Consider the following 25,839-nt stretch of genomic DNA (forward strand, 5'->3'; position numbering starts at 1 on the left):
CCTCCAGTTAGTCATGTCTATTATATGTTGCTCAATCTATGTTAATACAATATAAACCTCTTATGTTTAGCATTAGTATTCATAAGTTATGCACCACAATTAGTTTAAGAAAATATAACCCAACAATCCCCCTTTTCACACCCTCTGTGTGTGAACATTTCCCAGTAAGAAATTTCAGAGAAATTTAGGATTCCCCCTTTTGACACCCACTAGGGTGTCACTCACTAAAATACAATACAAACACTTTTATTAATAGGCAATAACGATAACAAAAAACCTTCAGTCCTCCAGCTACACCTAACTTGTACTTGGTTGTCTACCAGCCACCCAGGAACTTCAAACCTTCACATAAGGAAAGACAAATAGTACACAGGATAAATTCAGAACATTATTATTTAAAAACGTATAAAAAGAAGACCTTCTTGCGTCAGTGGCTACACCTAACATGTGTGGGACAGACTCTTTGTCCCAGAACTTAAAACCTTCACATCCACCTGCCGCTCCATTCGACACATTGAGAACATTTCGGATAGGCTTCATTCAACCACTTCCTCAACAGCAAACCAAGGATCATCCTCAGACAGACCCATCTTTTGCCCAGAGCTGGATTCAGTGTCCTCTGGGGTCACTTCCATCAAGGGCATCATTCCGGTTGTTTTAACAACATCTGTAAGAGACTTTCTTAAGCAAGGGATTATACAGGCAGCCGTCCCACTGGTCTGAACTTGGACTCGGTCCGTACCTCACCATCTGCTCCGTTATCAATCTCTCCAGAATTCTGGTGATTAAACCTTTCATACTTGGCATATACTCATCAATCACACAATATCAACACACTCATACAGGTGAAAGAAGCCCACAACACAGTGATTATAAAAAAAATCCATTTTTCCAAACATACTATCGAATCACCCAGTCAGTGAGGTATCCACCCCAGAGTTCTCTACTAACTCGCTAGCCAATGTGGTTAAACCTGTCAGGGCCTTGGCCACTGATCCATCTGGAGCTGTGTTATTTGGGATGAAAGTACAGCACATTGATCCGAATATCACACACACATCACCCTTCTCCGCCAATAACATATCCAATGCTATTCTATTCTACCAAGCCATCAAACTAGTTGCCTCTGTCTATTCTGCTAATCCTTTTATCGCATCTCTAGTATAGTTGATGAACTGCTGTTGGTTATAATAAATATAATTTATCCAATCTACATTTTTATTGAGGGTTGACCACCAGAAGATGCTTGATTCCAATCCAGCCAATATCTGATTCCTAGCTTTAAACTCATTAGGCACCCCCCTTGGAACCCCGATGCTATCAATGTAAACTCTATTGTCAAAGGACCCAGACGGAACACTCCTCTCTCTCGGTTCTATTGTGTGTTCTCACTTCCCCTACATCCCGTCCGTGTATATTGTCTCGAGCCATACAATAATAGTCTCCTCCTGCGACTGTGAAAGGAGGAAGTCTGGATCTAATGGGCACATAGGATACAGATAATGCAGATCAGTGCAACTGTTATTGTCTGGCTTTCCTGCCTTCATGACCAGCTTTACCATACAGGCCATTCCCCTTGGTAAATTAATTCCATCGAGTGGAAAGGGGATGGTTGTCAACTGAGGTTTGGCTGTTGCGCAGGCATAACATTCTTCTTTAGCTACTGATGTAGCTGTATACTGAATCCATTCCAGCCATAGGTTGGAATCCCCAAACCAAGTCTCCACCTCAGTCACTTCCTTAAGATCTTTCGTCTGAACTATCCTCACCGGTCCTTGGCTCTGGATGACTACACGAGTAATGTCCGTTTTATCAGGGGTATAACTGGTATTCTGGCTGGCGGTAGAACTATCTCCTGTCCTAACCTCTACTATTCGGAATGGTACCGTAGTGTCGACACTGGTCTGGTCAAGGCCAACATACCATAACCCTAAATCCTCTTTCTTTACGCTTTTAATGGTAATTCATACCTTTAAGCAATACTTCCCTTGCTCTGGATTGCAGTCAAAAACCCTGGCCTTCACTATACTCCATCTGTTTCTATATTGGGTGTGTGGATTGACATAGCCTTCTCTCCCTGTGTGAGCTATGACCTGATTCCATGAGTTACACAGGGATCTACACAGATATCTTCCCCATGAAGTCAGTCCTAGACTGCCAGGTGGTTAGGGACCCCATTTGGTCTGCATAGAACTCTATTGAGACATCCTTCCCTAACTCTACTCTCACTTCCTTTTTATCCAGATCGAGTGACCTTTTGTACCTAGGGCATAAAAACTCCTCATCTTCTACACTATGGGTCAAGTTACCACTTTCTGACTTCTCGAGTGGTTCATGGTGTATTAGGAATATGGCTCCCACAATCAGACAGCTCAGACTGACCAGTACCCCTGTAACGCCCCACCCCCTCCCGGAGAACATATCACTGGCTAGAGGCCAACCCACACTTTCACTTCTATGAACGCACACAGTGAGGATCGGGCGGGTTAAGGAATCTTCGTTAGAGAGGTAACCCCCGAACCTTATTGGTATTCGGTTCTTCTCCTAACTCTGTGATTGTTCGACAGTGTCAGTGTGTCTTACCCTCCCTCAATGTGTGATATGAACCCAGGTAGCTCTTTCAACTATTCCCACCGCGAAGGCAGTTACCAGGAGCACTTGGTATGGCCCCTCCCACCGTGGGTGCTTCCAGTTCTTTTCTCCTCTGGGACTGGATCAACACCCAGTCTCCTGGTTGGATTGAGTGGATCACCTTCTCCTGTAATTCACCTGTTGGACACAAAGTTTCGGACATACGGGTTTGGTTAACAAACAGTCTTCTCATGTGTTCTGTTAGTATATCTTCAACTTCTATGTCTACCTGTTCTGGCCTCCCTAACTCTGGCATTCTATATGGTTTACCTGATCAGCTAAAATGTAATCCATTATTTAAAGAGATAGATCCTAGTAAACCAACTCTAGGGATAATATCTTGACCTAATATTCTAGCTACCATAATCATGTCCACCAAGTAAGTTGGGAACACTTCTACCCATTTGCTATACTTATCTGTTATTGTCCATTTCCAAATGTCCATTTCCAAATGTTGGAATGGATATTCTACAAAAAATGTTTTTGTTTAAGTAATTATCCTAATCTGTTCTATCGCCTGCTCTACCATACTCCCCCTATTTATACATGGCTCAAGCCATGTATCAGTATTGCTGCATTTCTAAACAATGTCTTTGGTAAGGTTAGTAAATTATCCTTATGTCAGCCCATCTCTTGTAGGATTGCCCCCTTTCATTTTCCACATGTCCAATTCTCCCTTGGGCATTCATCCTTAGCTACTCTGTGACAATTCTCTGTCAAGTGTTTGATCTTCTTTAAGATTTATCTGTGCTGCTTTGTATGGTTTTAAATGTCTATGTGCTTGTCTGTGTAAATAGTAACTTTTCTCTCCTTTCTTGTTTCACCGGTTCTAGTCAATGCTACTATTTCGGCCTACTGTGCAGAATAGTGTCTGGGCAATGGTTCAGTGTCTAACACCTGAAACCAACTAAGCTTTCATTGCCCTTTTAGTTAGGGTAACAATTACTTTCAACAAAATGATCATATCTCCTCCTAGCGAATTTACCAAACACAAACTTAAAATCAAAATTAAAATACATGCCTGCCAACGGAGCCGATAGTCTCTCCATTAATTAATATTCTAAAGCTAAGTGAACCAAATTCTCTTCCTATCTACTCCTGCTGGCCCCCCTCCTTTCTTGACTGATCAATATATCTATCTCACACGCAAATAATTATCTTCTTATTCTATGTGTGTGCTTTTAAAACTTAACCTAGAATTGAATTTAAAACTTCTGTGTGTATCACAATCTGTGTTTTTGTCACTCCTCTATCTATGTGTGTGTGCTTCCTCCTTCCATGGAATAGTCAGACCTGTTTTTTGCGCAGATCTTGACTACCCCCCTCCCGCTAATATACTCTAGATCAGTTATCCGTTAGATCTCAGAGCATTAGCCCATCCAATGTATCTTGACCAGTTTAACAGTTAGGCCCCAACATTAGCCCGTCCAATGTATCTTGACCAGTTTAACAGTTAGGCCTCAACATTAGCCCGTCCAATGCATCTTGACCAGTTTAACAGTTAGGCCTCAACATTAGATAGTTTACTTTGGTAGTGACCACAGATACCTGGGGTCATTACGGACCCCACGTTGACTAGGATGGCTCTACACCCAATTCCTCTCTTCCAATTGTATAGAATACTGCCTATATCAGGGTTCTCTATACCATATTCTGAAGACAGGTCACCAGGTTAGTATGCCCTACCGGGAACGGATATTTTGGCGTTTAACACCTAGACTACACTAACTTCCTTCTCCACTCCATGCAATCATACAGGTGTTATTCCCCAAATCCGCATAAATAAAGATTTACTGATCTTTGTCTTGTAGGCTGGGTAAAGCAATGTAGGTTGGATGTAGGTTGGATTCCGTCACCATCCCTGTCAACCTTAGATATTTACCGGCCTGTTATGGAACCCCAATTTCAGGGGACAGGTCTTTCATTTACGAGTCAATGACCCGCCCATGCACGGTTTTTGGCATGTTACCTTAGGAAGACAGGGACAGATTTTGGATCCCGGCTCAAAGGACCAATTGTTAAGTGAATTAAGTTATCAATGTTCTTAAACCGAACTCAATTAAACTACTCAGGCCCACTGTGCTAAAGATAGACATTCACTTGAACTGCCCTAAGGCCAGTCCGTTTCTGCATTGAGATGTTGGGTAGAGTTGAGGTGGATGGTTTATATAAGTACAGAACTTGTCCAGAAGATGGAGACCAAGTCCTCTCTTGCTGAGAAGTGGTGCTCATTTTAACCTGTTTAGGGTAGGGGGCAGTATTTTCACAGCCGGATAAAAAACGTACCCGATTTAATCTGGTTATTACTCCGGCCCAGAAACTAGAATATGCATATAATTATTTGATTTGGATAGAAAACACCCTAAAGTTTCTAAAACTGTTTGAATGGTGTCTGTGAGTATAACAGAACTCATATGGCAGGCCAAAACCTGAGAAGATTCCATACAGGAAGTGCCCTGTCTGACCATTTCTTGTCCTTCTATAGCCTCTTTATCAAAAATAGAGGATCTCTGCTGTAACGTGACATTTTCTAAGGCTCCCATAGGCTCTCAGAAGGCGCCAGAACGGGGAATGATGACTCTGCAGTCCCTGGCCGAAAAACAGTAGGGGTTTTGGAAAGTGGTCGTTCTGAGAACAATGACATGGGTGCGCGCGTGCATGTGAAGACTCCATTTTCTATTTTCAGTGTTTGAACGAAAACAAGGTCTCCCGGTCGGAATATTATCGCTATTTCACGAGAAAAATCGCATAATAATTGATTTTAAACAGCGTTTGACATGCTTTGAAGTACGGTAATGGAATATTTTGAAATTATTTGTCACGATACGCGCCGGCGCGTCACCCTTCGGATAGTGTCTTGAACGCAAGAACAAAACGCAGCTATTTGGATATAGCTATGAATTATTTGGAACAAAAACAACATTGGGTGTTGAAGTAGAAGTCCTGGGAGTGCATTCTGACGAAGAACAGCAAAGGTAATCCAATTTTTCTTATAGTAAATCTGAGTTTGGTGAATGCCAAACTTGGTGGGTGTCAAAATAGCTAGTCATGATGGCCAGGCTATCTACTCAGAATATTGCAAAATGTGCTTTCACCGAAAAGCTATTTTAAAATCGGACACCGCGATTGCATAAAGGAGTTCTGTATCTTTAATTCTTTAAATAATTGTTTTGTTTTTTGTGAACGTTTATCGTGAGTAATTTAGTAAATTCACCAGAAGTTTTCGGTGGGTATGCTAGTTCTGAACGTCACATGCTAATGTAAAAAGCTGGTTTTTGATATAAATATGAACTTGATTGAACAAAACATGCATGTATTGTATAACATAATGTCCTAGGAGTGTCATCTGATGAAGATCATCAAAGGTTAGTGCTGCATTTAGCTGTGGTTTTGGTTTTTGTGACATTATATGCTAGCTTGAAAAATGGGTGTGTGATTATTTCTGGCTGGGTACTCTCCTGACATAATCTAATGTTTTGCTTTCGTTGTAAAGCCTTTTTGAAATCGGACGTGGTTAGATAAAGGAGAGTCTTGTCTTTAAAATGGTGTAAAATAGTCATATTTTAGAAAAATTGACGTTTTTGGATTTTTTAGGTGTTTGTAATTCGCGCCACGCTCTATCATTGGATATTGGCGAGGCGTTCCGCTAGCGGAACATCTAGATGTAAGAGGTTTTAAGGGAAAATAAATACTGTTTTAACACATCACAAATGTATCCTATAGATCAAGGGCATTCAACTCTTAACCTATGAGGTCCGGAGCCTGCTGCTTTTCTGTTCAACCTAATAATTAATTGCACAAACCTGGTGTCCCAGGTATAAATCAGTCCCTGATTAGAGGGGAACAATGAAAAAATGTAGTGGAACTGGCTTCAAGGTCCAGGGTTGAGTTTTAAGGTTTTAGATACTCTACATAACTTTTTCCTCTGGAAGTGCTCTTGAAACAAAAGGGACCCCTTATTATGGACTGTCCACAATGACTTCCTTGGACAGGAAGGGACAGACCTCCTCATACTCATGAGCAATAATGCCTATGTATTGATTTAGTGTTATGACTTGTGTTATCTTTTGTATGTGACCTTTTTTTATGATGCCCTGTAATGGATTGTACACAATTACTTCATTGGACAGAAAGGGGCACACCTCTGGTGTCTGATAGTAAGGCTTGTCACAGTGGACTATCCTCAGATCATACTGTCTCTATGCAGGGATTAGAAACTTGTACAGAGGATTTGTGTGGTTGTGAAGGAGCGCTTTGATAAGTTTTGACTGTGGCTTTGCCCCGCTTGCTCTCCTGGGATGTGAGTTGTAGGGAGTGCCAATGATGCGGCAGCATCATCTCTGAATTCCTTCTAATTCTTTGGAGAGACACTTTGGAGAGGTATACTTCCATAGTGTTAAAGATTAACTAGCGGAAGTTTTGATCTCATCTTTATTGAATGCATATTTATTTTAGCAAATTTTTGTTGGGGAAAAACTGAGAAGGTAATTTCCCTGAACAAGGGTGTTTGGTAAACTGCAAAGACAAATAATGACATAACACATTACAAACGCTTTGACAAATATAGAGCATGGCTAGCATCACATTACATGTTATACTGTAACTGACATGGTGCACACAGATGTTATAGTTAACACAGGCACAGCCATCTCCTTCAGGAAATCGTCTCCAAAGTCAATTATCTGCTTCAGTGCTCTCAATAGCAGCACATCCATGTCTTTGTCCAAGTCGATTTCCTCATGGTAGTTCTTCACAGGAAGGATGCAGTTCACTGGGACGCCGAGCCTTATACTGCATGTCTTCATCTTCAACAAAAACATAAAATAAGCTTTATATACACACAAATACACAGTGCCCTCCAAAAATATTTGGTTAGTGATATAAACACATTTTATCTGGGATCTATACTCCATCAATTTGAAAAATCTAAATTCCAGTTCAATGTGTAGTTTGAATCCATTATGGGAAGTGTTATTTATTTTACATTTTTAAATAAGAACAAATTCTTATTTACAATGATGGCCTACCCCGGCCAAACCCGGACGACGCTGGGCCAATTATGCGCCACCCTATGAGACTCCCTATCACGGCCGGATGTGATACAGCCTGGATCCGAACCAGGAACTGTAGTGACGCCTCTGGCACTGCGATGCAGTGCCTTAGACCACTGCGCCACTATACAGTATATGACCCTATATACCTTAAATTTGAGAGTCTCACCATATTCTTGATATACTTGCTTTGATACACTTCTTTCAAGTTTTTTTTCACCAACGGACAAGCCAGATCCACCCTGGTGAGGATGACCACTTGGGGGATTCCTGAAAAAGAGTCTCCAGTGATTTTGTGCATAAAATGGTAACTACACCCTATTCTCGTTCCCAGGCTATCACACAAAAGCAGAAGTGGCTGGGAACGAGATTAACTACACCTTTACAATATACATTATATGGTCAGTTATAACTAAAAGCAAAAAAAAATAACATGTATTATTTGTGAATTTAGGAAGTATATCAATTGTTTCTATAAAATGTAAATAGGTTCAGAACTTTTGAAATAGCACACTTACAAATATATGGCAAACAGAAATCGAACTGGATGGACATCAGAAATAGAGGAAGGCCAGGATTAAAAACAAACTAAATAAAACTATTGTAAAATAGATTGTGTCTGTAAAATGTGTATAGTACGAATAACCTGGAAGTAGAAGTCTAAGTGTTATTATTCATGAGTATACTCCAACTGGGGGAGTGATGGTGGGGTTTGCGGGGAATCATAAATGAAGGTATATTCTAAAAAAGTGTGTGTGTGTGTGTGTGTGTGTGTGTGTGTGTATGTGTATGTGTATGTGTATGTGTATACATATATACACTGCTCAAAAAAATAAAGGGAACACTTAAACAACACAATGTAACTCCAAGTCAATCACACTTCTGTGAAATCAAACTGTCCACTTAGGAAGCAACACTGATTGACAATAAATTTCACATGCTGTTGTGCAAATGGAATAGACAACAGGTGGAAATGATAGGCAATTAGCAAGACACCCCCAATAAAGGAGTGGTTCTGCAGGTGGGGACCACAGACCACTTCTCAGTTCCTATGCTTCCTGGCTGATGTTTTGGTCACTTTTGAATGCTGGCGGTGCTTTCACTCTAGTGGTAGCATGAGACGGAGTCTACAACCCACACAAGTGGCTCAGGTAGTGCAGCTCATCCAGGATGGCACATCAATGCGAGCTGTGGCAAGAAGGTTTGCTGTGTCTGTCAGCGTAGTGTCCAGAGCATGGAGGCGCTACCAGGAGACAGGCCAGTACATCAGGAGACGTGGAGGAGGCCGTAGGAGGGCAACAACCCAGCAGCAGGACCGCTACCTCCACCTTTGTGCAAGGAGGAGCAGGAGGAGCACTGCCAGAGCCCTGCAAAATGACCTCCAGCAGGCCACAAAGTGCATGTGTCTGCTCAAACGGTCAGAAACAGACTCCATGAGGGTGGTATGAGGGACCGACGTCCAGAGGTGGGGGTTGTGCTTACAGCCCAACACCGTGCAGGACGTTTGGCATTTGCCAGAGAACACCAAGATTGGCAAATTCGCCACTGGCGCCCTGTGCTCTTCACAGATGAAAGCAGGTTCACACTGAGCACATGACAGATGTGACAGAGTCTGGAGACGCCGTGGAGAACGTTCTGCTGCCTGCAACATCCTCCAGCATGACCGGTTTGGCGGTGGGTCAGTCATGGTGTGGGGTGGCATTTCTTTGGGGGGCCGCACAGCCCTCCATGTGCTCGCCAGAGGTAGCCTGACTGCCATTAGGTACCGAGATGAGATCCTCAGACCCCTTGTGAGACCATATGCTGGTGCGGTTGGCCCTGGGTTCCTCCTAATGCAAGACAATGCTAGACCTCATGTGGCTGGAGTGTGTCAGCAGTTCCTGCAAGAGGAAGGCATTGATGCTATGGACCGCCCGTTCCCCAGACCTGAATCCAATTGAGCACATCTGGGACATCATGTCTCGCTCCATCCACCAACGCCAGGTGGCACCACAGACTGTCCAGGAGTTGGTGGATGCTTTAGTCCAGGTCTGGGAGGAGATCCCTCAGGAGACCATCCGCCACCTCATCAGGAGCATGCCCAGGCGTTGTAGGGCGGTCATACAGGCACGTGGAGGCCACACACACTACTGCGCCTCATTTTGACTTGTTTTAAGGACATTACATCAAAGTTGGATCAGCCTGTAGTGTGGTTTTCCACTTTAATTTTGAGTGTGACTCCAAATCCAGACCTCCATGGGTTGATAAATTGGATTTCCATTGATTATTTTTGTGATTTTGTTGTCAGCACATTCAAATATGTAAAGAAAAAAGTATTTAATAAGATTATTTCATTCATTCAGATCTAGGATGTGTTATTTTAGTGTTCCCTTTATTTTTTTGAGCAGTATATATATACTACTCATTCACGGGTTTGTCTTTATTTTTACTTTTTTCTACATTGTAGAGTAATAGTGAAGACATCAACACTGAAATAACACGCATGGAAACATCTAGTCACCAAAAAAAGTGTTAAACAAATCAAAATATATTTTACATGTGAGATTCTTCAAATAGCCATCCTTTGCCTTGATGACAGCTTTGCACACTCTTAGCATTCTCTCAACCAGCTTCATGAGGTAGTCACCTGGAATGCATTTCAATTAACAGGTGTGCCACCTTAAGTTAATTTGTTGAATTTCTTTCCTTCTTAATGCGTTTGAGCCAATCAGTTGTGTTGTGACAAGGTCGGGGGGTATACAGAAGATAGCCCTATTTGGTAAAAGACCAAGTCCATATTATGGCAAGAACAACTCCAATAAGCAAAGAGAAACGACAGTCCATCATTACTTTAAGACATGAAGGTCAGTCAATACGGAAAATTTCAAGAACTTTGTAAGTTTCTTCAAGTGCAGTCGCAAAAACCATCAAGCGCTATGATTAAACTGGCTCTCATGAGGTCCACCACAGGAATGGAAGACCCAGAGTTACCTCTGCTCCAGAGGATAAGTACATTAGAGTTACCAGCCTCAGAAATTGCAGCCCAAATAAATGCTTCACAGAGTTCATGTAACAGACACATCTCAACATCAACTGTTCAGAAGAGACTGCGTGAATCAGGCCTTCATGGTCGAATTGCTGCAAAGAAACCACTACTAAAGGACACCAATAAGAAGAAGAGACTTGCTTGGGCCAAGAAACACGAGCACGACATTAGACTGGTAGAAATCTGTCCTTTGGTCTGGAGTCCAAATTGGAGATTTTTGGTTCCAACCGCCGTGTCTTTGTGAGACGCAGTGTGGGTGAATGGATGATCTCCGCATGTGTATTTCCCACCGTAAAGCATGGAGGAGGAGGTGGTATGGTGTGGAGGTGCTTTTCTGGTGACACTGTCTGTGATTTATTTAAAAATCAAGGCACACTTAACCAGAATGGCTACCACAGCATTCTGCAGTGATTCGCCATCCCATCTGGTTTGCACTTAGTGGGACTATCATTTGTTTTTCAACAGGACAATGACCCAACACACCTCCAGGCTGTGTAAGGACTATTTTACCAAGAAGGAGAGAGATGGAGTGCCTCCACAATCCCCTGACCTCAACCAAATTGAGATGGTTTGGGATGAGTCGGACCGCAGAGTGGAGGAAAAGCAGGAAAAGCAGCCAACAAGTGCTCAGCATATGTGGGAACTCCTTCAAGACTGTTGGAAAACATTCCAGGTGAAGCTGGTTGAGAGAATGCCAAGAGTGTGCAAACCTGTTATCAAGGCAAAGGAAGGCTATTTGAAGTATCTCAAATACTAAATATATTTAGATTTGTTTAACACTTTTTTTTGGTTACTACATGATTCCCTGTGTGTTATTTAATAGTTTTGATGTCTTCACTATTATAATGTAAAAAATAGCAAAAATAAAGAAACATCTGAGTAGGTGTTCTAAAACTTTTGACCAGTAGTGTATGTGTATATGTATGAATGTTTATATATTTAAACTCAGCAAAACAAGGAACGTCCCTTTTTCACGACCCTGTCTTTCAAAGCTAATTCATAAAAATCCAAATAACTTCACAGATCTTCATTGCAAAGAGTTTAAACACAGTTTCCCATGCTTGTTCAATGAACCTTAAACAATTAATGAACATGCACCTGTGGAACGGTCGTTAAGACACTAGCAGCTTACAGACGATAGGCAATTAAGGCCACAGGTATGAAAATCTAGGACACTAAAGAGGCCTTTCTACTGACTCTGAAAAACACCAAAAGACAGATGCCCAGGGTCCCTGCTCATCTGCGTGAACGTGCCTTTGGCATGCTGCAAGAAGGCATGAGGACTGCAGATTTGGCCAGGGCAATAAATTGCAATGTCCGTACTGTGAGACGCCTAATACAGCTCTACAGGGAGACAGGACAGACAGCCGTTCATCCTCGCAGTGGCAGACCACGTGTAAAAACACCTGCACAGGATCGGTACATCCGAACATCACACCGGGACAGGTGCCCGAGTTACACCAGGAACGCACAATCCCCCATCAGTTCTGACTGTCCTCAATAGGCTGAGAGAGGCTGGACTGAGGGCTTGTAGGCCTGTTGTAAGGCAGTTCCTCACCAGACATCACCGGCAACAACATCGCCTATGGGCACAAACCCACAGTGGGCTGGACCAGACAGGACTGGCAAAAAGTGCTCTTCACTGACGAGTCACGGTTTTATCTCACCAGGGGTGATGGTCGGATTTGCGTTTATCGTCGAAGGAACGAGCGTCACACCGAGGCCTGTACTCTGGAGCGGGATCGATTTGGAGGTGGAGGGTTCGTCATGGTCTGGGGTGGTGTGTCACAGCAGCATCGGACTGAGCTTGTTGTCATTGCAGGCAATCTCAACGCTATGCATTACAGGGAAGACATCCTCTTCCCTCATGTGGTACCCTTCCTGCAGGCTCATCCTGACATGACCCTCCATCATGACAATGCCACCAGCCATACTGCTCGTTCTGTGTGTGATTTCCTGCAAGACAGGAATGTCAGTGTTCTGCCATGGCCAGCGAAGAGCACAGATCTCAATCCCATTGAGCACGTCTGGGACCTGTTGGATCGGAGGGTGAGGGCTAGGGCCATTCCCCCCCAGAAATGTCTGGGAACTTGCAGGTGCCTTGGTGGAAAAGTGGGGTAACAGCTCACAGCAAGAACTGGCAAATCTGGTGCAGTCCATGAGGAGGAGATGCACTGCAGTACTTAATGCAGCTGGTGGCCACACTAGATGCTGACTGTTACTTTTGATTTTGACCCCCACTTTGTTCAGGGACACATTATTTCATTTCTGTTAGTCCCATGTCTGTGGAACTTGTTCAGTTTATGTCTCAGTTGTTGAATCTTGTTATGTTCATACAAATACAGTGGGGCAAAAAAGTATTTAGTCAGCCACCAATTTTGCAAGTTCTCCCACTTAAAAAGATGAGAGAGGCCTGTAATTTTCATCATAGGTACACGTCAACTATGACAGACAAAATGAGAAAAAAAATCCAGAAAATCACATTGTAGGATTTTTTATGAATTTATTTGCAAATTATGATGGAAAATAAGTATTTGGTCACCTACAAACAAGCAAGATTTCTGGCTCTCACAGACCTGTAACTTCTTCTTTAAGAGGCTCCTCTGTCCTCCACTCGTTACCTGTATTAATGGCACCTGTTTGAACTTGTTATCAGTATAAAAGACACCTGTCCACAACCTCAAACAGTCACACTCCAAACTCCACTATGGCCAAGACCAAAGAGCTGTCAAAGGACACCAGAAACAAAATTGTAGACCTGCACCAGTCTGGGAAGACTGAATCTGCAATAGGTAAGCAGCTTGGTTTGAAGAAATCAACTGTGGGAGCAATTATTACAAAATGGAAGACATACAAGACCACTGATAATCTCCCTCGATCTGGGGCTCCACGCAAGATCTCACCCCGTGGGGTCAAAATGATCACAAGAATGGTGAGCAAAAATCCCAGAACCACACGGGGGGACATAGTGAATGACTTGCAGAGAGCTGGGACCAAAGTAACAAAGCCTACCATCAGTAACACACTACGCCGCCAGGGACTCAAATCCTGCAGTGCCAGACGTGTCCCCCTGCTTAAGCCAGTACATGTCCAGGCCCGTCTGAAGTTTGCTAGAGAGCATTTGGATGATCCAGAAGAGGATTGGGAGAATGTCATATGGTCAGATGAAACCAAAATATAACTTTTTGGTAAAAACTCAACTCGTCGTGTTTGGAGGGCAAAGAATGCTGAGTTGCATCCAAAGAACACCATACCTACTGTGAAGCATGGGGGTGGAAACATCATGCTTTGGGGCTGTTTTTCTGCAAAGGGACCAGGACAACTGATCCGTGTAAAGGAAAGAATGAATGGGGCCATGTATCGTGAGATTTTGAGTGTAAACCTCCTTCCATCAGCAAGGGCATTGAAGATGAAACGTGGCTGGGTCTTTCAGCATGACAATGATCCCAAACACACCACCCGGGCAACGAAGGAGTGGCTTCGTAAGAAGCATTTCAAGGTCCTGGAGTGGCCTAGCCAGTCTCCAGATCTCAACCCCATAGAAAATCTTTGGAGGGAGTTGAAAGTCCGTGTTGCCCAGCGACAGCCCCAAAACATCACTGCTCTAGAGGAGATCTGCATGGAGGAATTGGCCAAAATACCAGCAACAGTGTGTGAAAACCTTGTGAAGACTTACAGAAAACGTTTGACCTGTGTCATTGTCAACAAAGGGTATATAACAAAGTATTGAGATAAACTTTTGTTATTGACCAAATACTTATTTTCCACCATAATTTGCAAATAAATTCATTAAAAGTCCTACAATGTGATTTTCTGGATTTGTTTTTCTCATTTTATCTGTCATAGTTGAAGTGTACCTATGATGAAAATTACAGGCCTCTCATCTTTTTAAGTGGGAGAACTTGCACAATTGGTGGCTGACTAAATACTTTTTTGCCGCACTGTATTTACACGTTAAGTTTGCTGAAAATAAACGCAGTTGACAGTGAGAGGACGTTTCTTTTTTTGCTGAGTTTATATAATGAATTAAAATATAACAATTGTTTCTATAAAAGTATGTTTTGTACATATTTACTGTATACTCATCCACACATTGCACTTTTATAATGCTAATACTACACTCTCAAAAAGTTTACTTGGAGTATAGGTAATTTAAAAGTTCCAACACAAATAACAGAAGTAAACATAGTAACAGAAGCAAACCATAGTAACAGATGCAAACCCTAGTTACAGAAGTTAACCATAGTAACAGAAGTGAACCATAGTAACAGAAGTGAACCATGGTAACAGAAGTGAACCATGGTAACAGAAGTGAACCATGGTAACAGAAGTGAACCATAGTAACAGAAGTTAACCATAGTAACAGAAGTTAACCATAGTAACAGAAGTTAACCATAGTAACAGAAGTGAACCATAGTAACAGAAGTGAACCTTACTTGAACAATTACCATTTTCAAAAGCCAGCCAGCAAAAAGTACATTTTACCATACAGGAGTTGACATAATGAAATAGTTGTGACATTTAAAGAAATATACTCCATCCAATCCTGTATATCAAGGCATTGGGTATAAGTAGAACGGTATAGATTTGAGTATATGTTAAGTACACATAAAGTAGATAACATTGGGGCAGGTATTATGAAGTTTAGAGAGTGTATGGAATTCTTTGAAAACATCCTCCTGCAAGATAGTCACTAAATTATGAAAAATAATTTGTATAAATGTTACTTATGACCATAGCCATGGGAAGTAAGGCTGCTGAGGGTGCTGCAGCACTCCCTAATAAATCACAATATTTTTTGGTTATTTTTTTTACAAAAGTAGTGCACTGGGCATTTATTAATCCTGTATGAGCGGACCAAAACAGTAGTCAGCAGCACAAGGAGAAAAAATTCTCAGCACCCCCCTTTATTCAGTATAACAAAGAAGAAATATGAACAAAAATACATTGAGCGTAATGTCACGTACATAAAAAGTAACACTTACAAATAAGTGGGCTATTTTAAACCAAAAAAAGTCAAAATACAATTTATGTGAAGGATTTTCAAGCACTTTGCATTTAAAGCAACACATCTTTCAGAATAGCAGTAATTGTGTCTGTCTCCACTTACCCAAGTCTCTAGCAACTAATCTGATGGTCCTCATCTTCTTGACGACGTCATCATCGATTAGAGAAATCTTATCTGCAGGCATCAGACTGACCAGGCAGTGGGCTCTGTCACTAGAACTGGGATTATCATTGTAGCCCCTATCACCCTCTGTCAATGGACTTATCGGATTGAACTAGACATAGACAAAGAACAACAATACATAGAGAGTTCAAATCAACTTCCAGCATTTGAACAATAGCATAATTGACTCTTCGCTAAACTCCGATTTACTGCTGTAACCTCGGACAACATTTTCCTGGGAAGCCCAATTCCCCCTTCTAACCACTGGCGAAATCCCCTCACAATGATCTCAAACTGTGTTTTTAATACACAATGAAATTAAACACAGACTACCCCTTGCTAATCAGGAGACTCTGGTATGTTATGGTAGACTGTCATTACAATTGCTTCACAGTAACACAGGAAAATGTACGTCTTAGTGTGACTAGCCACCGGATGGCACTGAATGTACTTTCAGCATGCAGCCAAAGTTACTAACCCCATTTGGAGCTAACTAGTGCGCTCAAATTGTATCCTGATATACACAGCAGATGAGAATTAGCTAGCTATCATACATTTAGTAAGAACATTTTATATTAACTGGCTAGCTACATTAGGTGGTCAATGAGACTGAGCTAGCTAACCAGCTGAGCTAGCAAACCATGATTTGATGTAACAAGTGTTATTTATGATTCCAAAAATACTCCAACAGGCTCTGCATTTCAGGAATCACAGTAGCAAGTACCCCTGGTGCACTTTTGAATGATTTAGACATTTCAACGAATAGTTTTTTGGATGACAACTCTCCATTCTTGCAATGCCCTCAATGGCATTCACGTCAAATGTGAGCTTGTCCGAGGTGTTGGACTCGAGATACCTTGTGATTCTCTTTCACATGTCCCGTCAGTGCTTTGCTGAGGTCATCTCCATGCACTCCTTTTCCACTCGCTTTCTCAAAGCCCATGACATCGTTGAAGACAAATGGGTAATATAGTCCAGTTTGTCGATTTTCAATTTTGTGGGTTTTGTACTGAAATGACAGTGGATTCATTTTTTCCATTGAAATCATCAGTCAATATTGTAATTTGCCTTTAAAATAAATAGAACAATTGTATTGTTATTTCCATATTCCAAAGGGATGATTTTTTGTACTTTGAGCTGTTTTCAACTTACCTGTGTTGATGTTTCATTGTTGTTTTTAAATTGTTTAGCTGGTTATTTTCCAACGGTTTACATAAAACGGCAATCCAACTCATATTACACTAATGTTCGTAAACTACGGTCTACGTTTTATTTTCCACAGTCAACTCACTTGATTGTGCTGTTATCCACTTGAATTGTGATGCAGAATTAGTTATTCCCTGAATTTATGTAAATTAATTTACCCTAACCCTGGTTGCTATTATTTATTGTATCTCTGGTTGCTACGCTGAATGTATATAATGTGTGCAAAATAACTCACTGTTATGGTGAAGCTTTGATCAGCCATAGCAGAATCAGCCAGAGCTTTCGACGTAGTTTTATTCTGAAAGATGTTATTGATAGAGTTGATGAAGCTAGATTTGCCAGCTCCAACTGGTCCATCGAGCAGAATTCTAACATGTTCAATGTCAGCGTTACGTGGAACATATGCCTTCAGTCCTGTCAACAACTCTTCTCTCCCACTGTTGGTGAAAAGCAAGTTCAGTGTCCTGATTGCAAGGTAATGTTGCAAAATTACAATAAATTGATAGAATAATTGACTAGCACCAGAAATGGCTATATCAAGATACATAACAGAGTATATGCAATGCTTTATGCATGCATTATATTTGATGCAAATGTCTTTGGTTCGGGGATATTGCATTGAAAATAGCAGAACATCTATACAGCATCAAGTCTGCTAGCCCAATCCACAATTTAGAGCCCAGTTTTATTACCATTGGTATCATTAGTAATTTTCATGTCTATCAAATACCTACACACCAATAAAGCTGAGCTGTGTTAGTACGCCACTAACAGAATGTGTCAGGATACAGCAGTACTGTGTGTCTAATATAATTTCCCCCTTGGTAACATTAAAGTTCATCCTAGACTATCCTATAATGTGTAAGTTATTCTATACTCTGTCAATTAGAATTTTTCAAAAATAAAAAATAAAACATTTTGACACGAAAAACAGTATACCTGTTTAGTTAAATTATATTGTCATCAGGATAGTCCTTTGTGACAGACTGTAGGCTTCCGAGATAAGCAAAACACTCATTAAATAATATCTGCAATTCCACCGACCATTGTCAGATCAGATCAGATAGATTACGGGCAAGACTTGGCTATCACAGTACGAAAGCGGAAATCCACCATGTCCTTAATTTGCCACTACATCAAAAAGAGTTTGATTATTAAAAACTTACCCCCAAGGTGTTTTCCTCCATGGTTCTTTATAAGCTGCTAAATACATTGAGAACATATAGTATAATGAAAAAGATGCAACAGAAATTGGGCACAAGAATTACTGAAAAAATATATTAATATGTTTACATCACTTATTTTATTGATTTCCCACCGTTTTATAAATCAGAATCAGTGGAGGCTCATAATAATGACTGGAATAGCGTGTAATGGCTGAAATGGCGTGAACGAATGGTATCAAACACATGACAACTATGTGTTTGATTCCATTCAATCCATTCTGGCCATTATTATGAGCCGTCCTCCCCTCAGCAGCCTCCACTGGTCAGAATATAAAAATCCAGCCCTTCCTAGGACCATGTAAAGGTTCTCTGTCGAATAAACGTCTTTACAAGACTGCTAGATTTCTAATCAAATGGCTTCCCAGACTACCTGCATTGAATATTTTTTGCACTTAACTCTTTTTTTATTTAACCTTAATTTAACTAGGCAAGTCAGTTAAGAACAAATTCTTATTTACAATGACGGCCTACCCCGACGACACTGGGCCCCCGCTCTATGGGACTCCCGATCACGGTCGGTTGTCATACAGCCCGGGATCAAACCAGGATCTGTAGTGATGCCTCTAGCACTGTGATTCAGTGCCTTAGACCACTGCGCCATTCGGAAGCCCTACTCAGGAGCCCCACTCAGACGCCTCTTGCACTGACTCTATGCACAGACACTGGACTCTACCCACAAACTCACACATACTTACACTGAAACCCCAAAACACACAACACACACACACACACACAATGTGCACACGCATGCATACTGACGCGACACACACTCACACACACTTTTACACTCACCACATATGCTGCTGTTACTGTCTATTATCTATCCTGTTGCCTAGTCACTTTACCTCTACCTATATGTAGAGTACATAGCTACCACATCGACTCGGTATTGGTACTCCCTGTATATAGCCATGTTATTTTCAACTCCCTATATTTTGCAATGTATTTTTTAGTCTTTATTTGTTTTCATTATTCACTGTGAATTTATTCCTCATGTCGCTATTTATATTGTGTATTTGATTTTATCTTACCTTTTCTGCATTGTTGGAAAAGGACCCGTAAGCATTTCACTGTTGACCTACACCTGTTGTCTACGAAGCATGTGACAAATACAATTATATTGTATTTTATTTTAATGGAATTGCCTCCCTCTGGTGGTCAGGTGCGTCATTAAATTGGTTTATTTCACTTCCCTTGGACATCACGTCAAAGGGGCGGTCCTTGGAAAAACATTTCCTCAGTTTGACTCATGACACAGACATGGCAAAGCAATCGCTGAATTTGTCTCGAGCAGGCGGATTCAAGGGAGTGAACGTCATGGAGAAAATCACACCTCTCCGATATGAAAATGGATTGCCCTCCCTTCAGCAAAATATATTTTACTTAAACCCTCCCTAAATGCTTAAAAAAAGTGACCCTCCCTTATATCAAAAATAATTATTAAAACATAAAGTGGATAGCAGAGAGCATGCCTACCGTTTACCACTTCTCGGACAGACCATCTTCGTCCTGTGATGTTACTTCAATATATCCACATAATTTTCCTCCCTCATGATGCCATCTATTTTGTGAAGTGCACCATGCCCTCCTGCAGCAAAGCACCCACACAACATGATGCTGTGCTTCACGGTTGGGATAGTGTTCTTCGGGTTACAAGGCTCCCCCCTTTTCCTCCAAACATAACGATGGTCATTATGGCAAAACAGTTCCATTTTTGTTTCATCAGACCAGAGGATATTTCTCCAAAAAGTACAATCTTTATCCCCATGTGCAGTTGCAAACCGTAGTCTGGCTTTTTTATGGTGGTTTTGGAGCAGTGGCGTCTTCCTTGCTGAGCGGCCTTTCAGGTTTTGTCGATATAGGACTCGTTTTACTGTGGATATAGATACTTTTGTACCTGTTTCCTCCAGCATCTTCACAAGGTCCTTTGCTGTTGTTCTGGGATTGATTTGCACTTTTCACACCAAAGTACGTTCATCTCTAGGAGACAAAACGCGTCTCTTTCCTGAGCGGTATGGCGGCTGCGTGGTCCCATGGTGTTTATACTTGCGTATTATTGTTTGTACAGATTAACGTGGTACCTTCAGGCATTTGGAAATTGCTCCCATGGATGAACCAGACTTGTGGAGGTCTACAATTTTTTATCTGAGGTCTTGGCTGATTTCTTTTGATTTTCCCGTGATGTCAAGCAAAGAGGCACTGAGTTTGAAGGTAGGCCTTGAAATACATCCACAGGTACACCTCCAATTGACTCAAATTATGTCAATTAGCCTATCAGAAGCTTCTAAAGCCATGACATCATTTTCTGGAATTTTCCAAGCTGTTTAAAGGCACAATCAACTTAATGTATGTAAACTTCTGACCCACTGGAATTGTGATACAGTGAATTATAAGTGAAATAATCTGTCTGTAAACAATTTTTGGAAAAATCACTTGTGTCATGCACAAAGTAGATGTCCTAACCGACTTGCCAAAACTATAGTTTGTTAACAAGAAAATTGTGAAGTAGTTGAAAAACGAGTTTTAATGACTCCAACCTAAGTGTATGTAAACTTCCAACTTCAACTGTACATAATTGTCACATATACAGTGTTTATATTTTCTGCATTGTTGTTTATATAATTTCAATTTCATCAACTTGAAATATCATATATATCATATCATATGATATATATCGGTAACAGTATACTTGACACCCAGTCTCATAAGTTATGACACGGTCATAACCATGTCATAATATGTCATAAAAGCTGACATAACTTATCATGACCACTCCGACATTGCTTGTCCTAATATTTGGATATAAATTCTTTTTACTTTTTTAATGTATATTGTTGTCTATTATTAGATATTACTGCACTGTTGGAGCTAGGAATACAAGCATTTTGCTACACCTGCAATAACATCTACTAAATATGTGCATGTGACCAATAAAATGTGATTTGATTTTCATAACACTGTCATGACACATATATTTAGACCTGTTGTGACATATATTGCATTATTTTATGCAGGGGCGCAACTTTGGTTTTAGAAGTAGGGGGGACATAATTATTTTTATTTGTTTTATCCAGTTGGAGAAACACTCCAAACAGCCTACCTGACCACTCGGAGGCGTTCGTATGTTCCTAAAGCACACCGTTGTCTCGTTTTGTATCACATTCCAATGATAAAACTGGGGGGGCCAAAAATGCAATTTCAGAATGTGGGGGCCCCGTCCCCAGTGAAAGTTGCACCCCTGATTCCATGGCTGGTTATGATACCTACCTAAGAGTGTCAAAACCTACCACGGTAGTTATTTTATGGCTGGTTATGACACCTACATAAGAGTGTCAAAACCCACAAAACCAACTAGACAAGGAAGAACATTCCATTACACCATAGCCTACTTGTTAACAGTATGATTATGTTATATAACATTTTCTGAAATTGACCATATTAAATTATTATGTGCTCTTTATGACAGAACATAAAAAATGTGTGAAAATAAAACATTTATTTTTGATAAAAGTACACTACCTAAAAATGCCCTTTATTCGTGGAATGACACATATACCCATACCCATTCTTGATGAATATTACTTATAAATGCCTTATGAACTTAGCCTCATGAACCTCATGAACTGTAGCACCCCATAAGAACCAAAAACATAAGCTTGTTTTACTCCCTTGTTTAAAAAATAATAATACAATTGTAAACAAACACTGTATAGCCTCAAACCATGGTTAAAACTATAATTTTGTCCTTGCATCCATAGCTCTGTCTATGAATTTGAGAGTGGTTATATTTCTCTATGCCTCATTCCTCAGCTGTTTACCAAGACAACAGCGGGTATCTGCTTTGTTATTGTGTGAATTGCAGATTGCACCTTTAATAGTCACAATTTAACATACAGTATATACATTGAACACATACACACATCTTACCTTTAGATTTGGTTAGAGCTGAAATGGGTTGTGAAAGGCTTTGTCTTGATTCAACCGTCCCCATGTCTTTGTCCAGTGATTCAGAAGTCTGTTCAAATATTAAATACAATGTAAATAGTGTGAATAACATATGCAAAATTAAAGAGTGTGTTAACATCAAACTGAAAAAGTGAGTATTGTCATTGCAATCTTTACAATTCAGTTATATTCATTCTATATCACTGCACCAGAAATTGCTATCTCAGAATATGTTCAGTATATGCAATACATGTTTATATTTGACACTGTAAAATAGCGAAACTTCTATACAGCATAAAGTCTGCTAGCACAATCCAAACACAATTTAGAGCCCAGTTTTATTACCATTGGTTTTAGTCATTATGTGTACGGTATTCTATACTCCGTCAATTTTAATTGAAATTAAAACAACACATATTTTGACACCTACCTTGCCAACCTGATTATCAAATGAGCACAGGTATAAATGTTTGGTTACTTTATATTAGCAACAATATTCTTTCGCAATAAGCCAACATAATTAAATTATATCTGCAATTCAACCGACCTTTGTTAGATCAGATAGCCAACTCTTGCCAGTAAGTAACCTATGGCTGTACTACATACATAAATAACTTTGTTGTACTTTATACAACGTGTGGGTCTGATACTGGATGCTGATTGGTTGAAACTGCATTCCAAACGTGATTTATTTTAAGACTCAGCGATGCACAAAGTTAATAACAGCAATATCGAGTACATTTCCGCCACAACTAAGAATGTTAAACTTCTCCACGTTGTAGCAACGTGAAGCGCACCCATGCACATGCGCAGATACTCTGTATGACTGTGTGAGAGGGAAGTCTTGGATCGCACCCATCTCAATATCTGTTGTGTGCTGCTAGTGGCAATGTCATAATGCTGTGTCTAACTTTAAGCAATAAGGCATGTGAACCCATGGATTAGAGTGCCTTAATGCTTTTATATCAACACACACTACATTACCAAAAGTATGTGGACACCTGCTAATCGAACATCTCATTCCATTATTGTGGGGTTGGTCTCCCCTTGCTGCTATAACAGCTTCCACTCTTCTGGGAAGGCTTTCCACTAGATGTTGGAACATTGTTTTGCTTCCATTCAGGCACAAGAGCGTTAGTGAGGTCGGGCACTGATGTTGGGGGCGATTAGGCCTGGCTCGCAGTTGGCGTTCCAATTCATCCCAAAGGTGTTCGATGGGGTTGAGGTCAGGGCTCTGTGCAGGCTAGTCAAGTTCTTGTACACTGAACTCGACAAACCATTTCTGTATGGACCTCGCTTTGTGCACGGCGGCATTGTCATGCTGAAACAGGAAAGGGGCTTGCCCAAATTGTTGCCACAAAGTTGTAAGCACAGAATTGTCTAGAATGTCATTGTATGCTGTAGCATTAAGATTTCCCTTCACTGGAATTAAAAGGCCTAACCTGAACCAGAAAAAGTCCCAGACCATTATTCTTCCTCCACCAAACTTTACAGTTGGCACAATGCATTGGGGCAGGTAGCATTCTCCTGGCATCTGCCAAATACAGATTAATTTGTCGGACTGCCAGATAGTGAAGCGTGATTCATCACTCCAGAGAACGCGTTTCCACTGCTCCAGACTCCAATGGCGGCAAGCTTTACCACACCAGCTGACATTGGGCATTACACATGGTGATCTGACACTTGTGTGCAGCTGCTTGATAATGGAAACTAAGTTCATGAAGCTCCCGGCAAACAGTTCTTGTGCTGACGTTGGTTCCAGAGGCAGTTTGGAACTCTGTAGAGAGTGTAGCAATCGAGGACAGACGATTCTTACATGCTACGCGCTTCGGTACTCGGCGGTCCTTTTGTGTGAGCTTGTGTGGCCTTCTACTTCTCGGCTGAGCCCTTGTTGCTCCTAGACTTTCCACTTCACAATAACAGTTGACCGGGGAAGCTCTAGCAGGGCAGAAATTTGATGAACTGACTTGTTGAAAGGTGGCATTTACATTTACATTTTAGTCATTTAGCAGACACTCTTATCCAGAGCGACTTACAGTAGTGAATGCATACATTTCATTTTTTTCATTTCATACATTTTTTTTTTCGTACTTGGCCCCCCGTGGGAATCGAACCCACAACCCTGGCGTTGCAAACACCATGCTCTACCAACTGAGCTACAGGGAAGGCTGTAGCTCAACTGAGCTACAGTTGGCATCCTATGACGGTGCCACGTTGAAGGTCACTGAGCTCTTCAGTAAGGCCATTCCACTGCCAATGTTTGTCTATGGAGATTGCATGGCTGTATGCTCAATTTTATACACCTGTCAGCAACGGGTGTGGCTGAAATAGCCGAATGCACTAATTTGAAGGGGTGTCCACATACCTTTGTATATATAGTGTATTTAAAAAAAGATTAATGACATGTTTTCATTGAAAACATTATTTGAATTAGTACATTTATTTTATTTCATCCTTCCACCAGACAATATAGTCTGGACCAAAACCCAGTCACTAATTGTATTTGCAGTGTTGCTGGACAGAAACACTGCCATTACTAGTTCTAACAAAAATGGTTGCTATGCAGGCTGGTTAACGTTCTTCTCCCTTGCTAACTAGCCGCTAAAGCTAACACAGTCACATCAAATTCTACAGCTCAGCTGGAATGTATGTACAAAATGAACATTTAACATTTTTGTCATTTAGCAGATGCTCCTATCCAGAGTGACTTACAGTTAGTGTATTCATCTTAAGATAGATATGTGAGAAAATCACATATTACCAATGGCGACCCGTCATTCAGGACAGGTAGGGCCTGTTTTGCATGTTATTTTGGCATTAATACGTGTCACATATCAGTTTGCAAACAATGTAAAAAAAATATATATATACAATATATCATTGAGTTAATGAAGCTGCATACCAACTTTGTCTCCTTTTTGCTTTCTTTATCAAGGCAGCTCCAAAATGCAGGTGTTTCAGCCTAGCTCAGTGGTGGTGGTGTGGCACCCAGTGGAAAATATGGAGAGTAGGGGTTGGTAATATTCTCGAGTTACGCCGTGATTGGCTCAGTGTTCTGTCACTCATGGGGACACTACGTCACCGCAATATCTACCGGTAGAGCTAGAAAATTCAAGCCCCTTACAGTAGGTGATATCATAAAATTACATAGAAGTGCCCATCCAAGAAGGCTCAAGGTCATTGGCCACAGATAAAATGACGTCAAATCACATTATATCTACCGTAGCTTTGATTGGACTGATCATGTCAACATCATGCTTTCAAAATCTTAGCTAGCAGTCATCATCATGAACCAAGTCAACAATCTACTGGCAAATCCTTTTCAATCCTTGAAATATGAAGAGAAATTATACATAAAACGTATCGGTGCTCATCAGCCATTGTACATATATATATTACACAACAAGATGGAAATTGCTAATTAAACAATGAGTGGTTTGGTAGGAATCAGTGGCTAACTGCAAGCAAAGAAATCACAAGCCTGCTATTCAGTGGAGTGGGAGTGTGTTCCAAGTCTGGGGTTAAGGGTCTCTTTTTCCAAGCTTAAAATTATAAACATTCAACATTGGCCATGCTGTCAATCCA

At 40.9% G+C, this 25,839-nt stretch overlaps 1 protein-coding gene across 5 annotated transcripts; it reads right to left on the reverse strand.

Moving 5' to 3' along the window:
• Positions 1–7,044: 7,044 nt before the first annotated feature.
• LOC106601736 (interferon-induced protein 44) lies at positions 7,045–22,945 on the reverse strand. Of its 5 annotated transcripts, none has more exons than XM_014194090.3 (8): positions 22,802–22,945; positions 22,237–22,324; positions 18,250–18,286; positions 17,319–17,520; positions 16,734–16,886; positions 15,818–15,989; positions 7,852–7,952; positions 7,045–7,436 (listed from the first exon to the last, which is right to left on the reverse strand). In XM_014194090.3, exons 2-8 carry the CDS (start codon positions 22,298–22,300, stop codon positions 7,224–7,226), a joined length of 942 nt encoding a protein of 313 aa, XP_014049565.2. In that variant the 5' UTR covers positions 22,301–22,324; positions 22,802–22,945; the 3' UTR covers positions 7,045–7,223. The 5 variants fall into 5 exon arrangements, with proteins under 5 accessions (XP_014049565.2, XP_082828915.1, XP_045571449.1 ...); XM_082972789.1 differs by having other exon boundaries at positions 22,685–22,877; XM_045715493.2 differs by having other exon boundaries at positions 18,250–18,283; positions 22,685–22,860.
• Between the last annotated feature and the right edge of the window lie 2,894 nt (positions 22,946–25,839).

Source organism: Salmo salar, chromosome 03 (genome assembly GCF_965601325.2).
Source record: "Salmo salar chromosome 03, fSalSal1, whole genome shotgun sequence".
Taxonomy (NCBI): domain Eukaryota; kingdom Metazoa; phylum Chordata; class Actinopteri; order Salmoniformes; family Salmonidae; genus Salmo; species Salmo salar.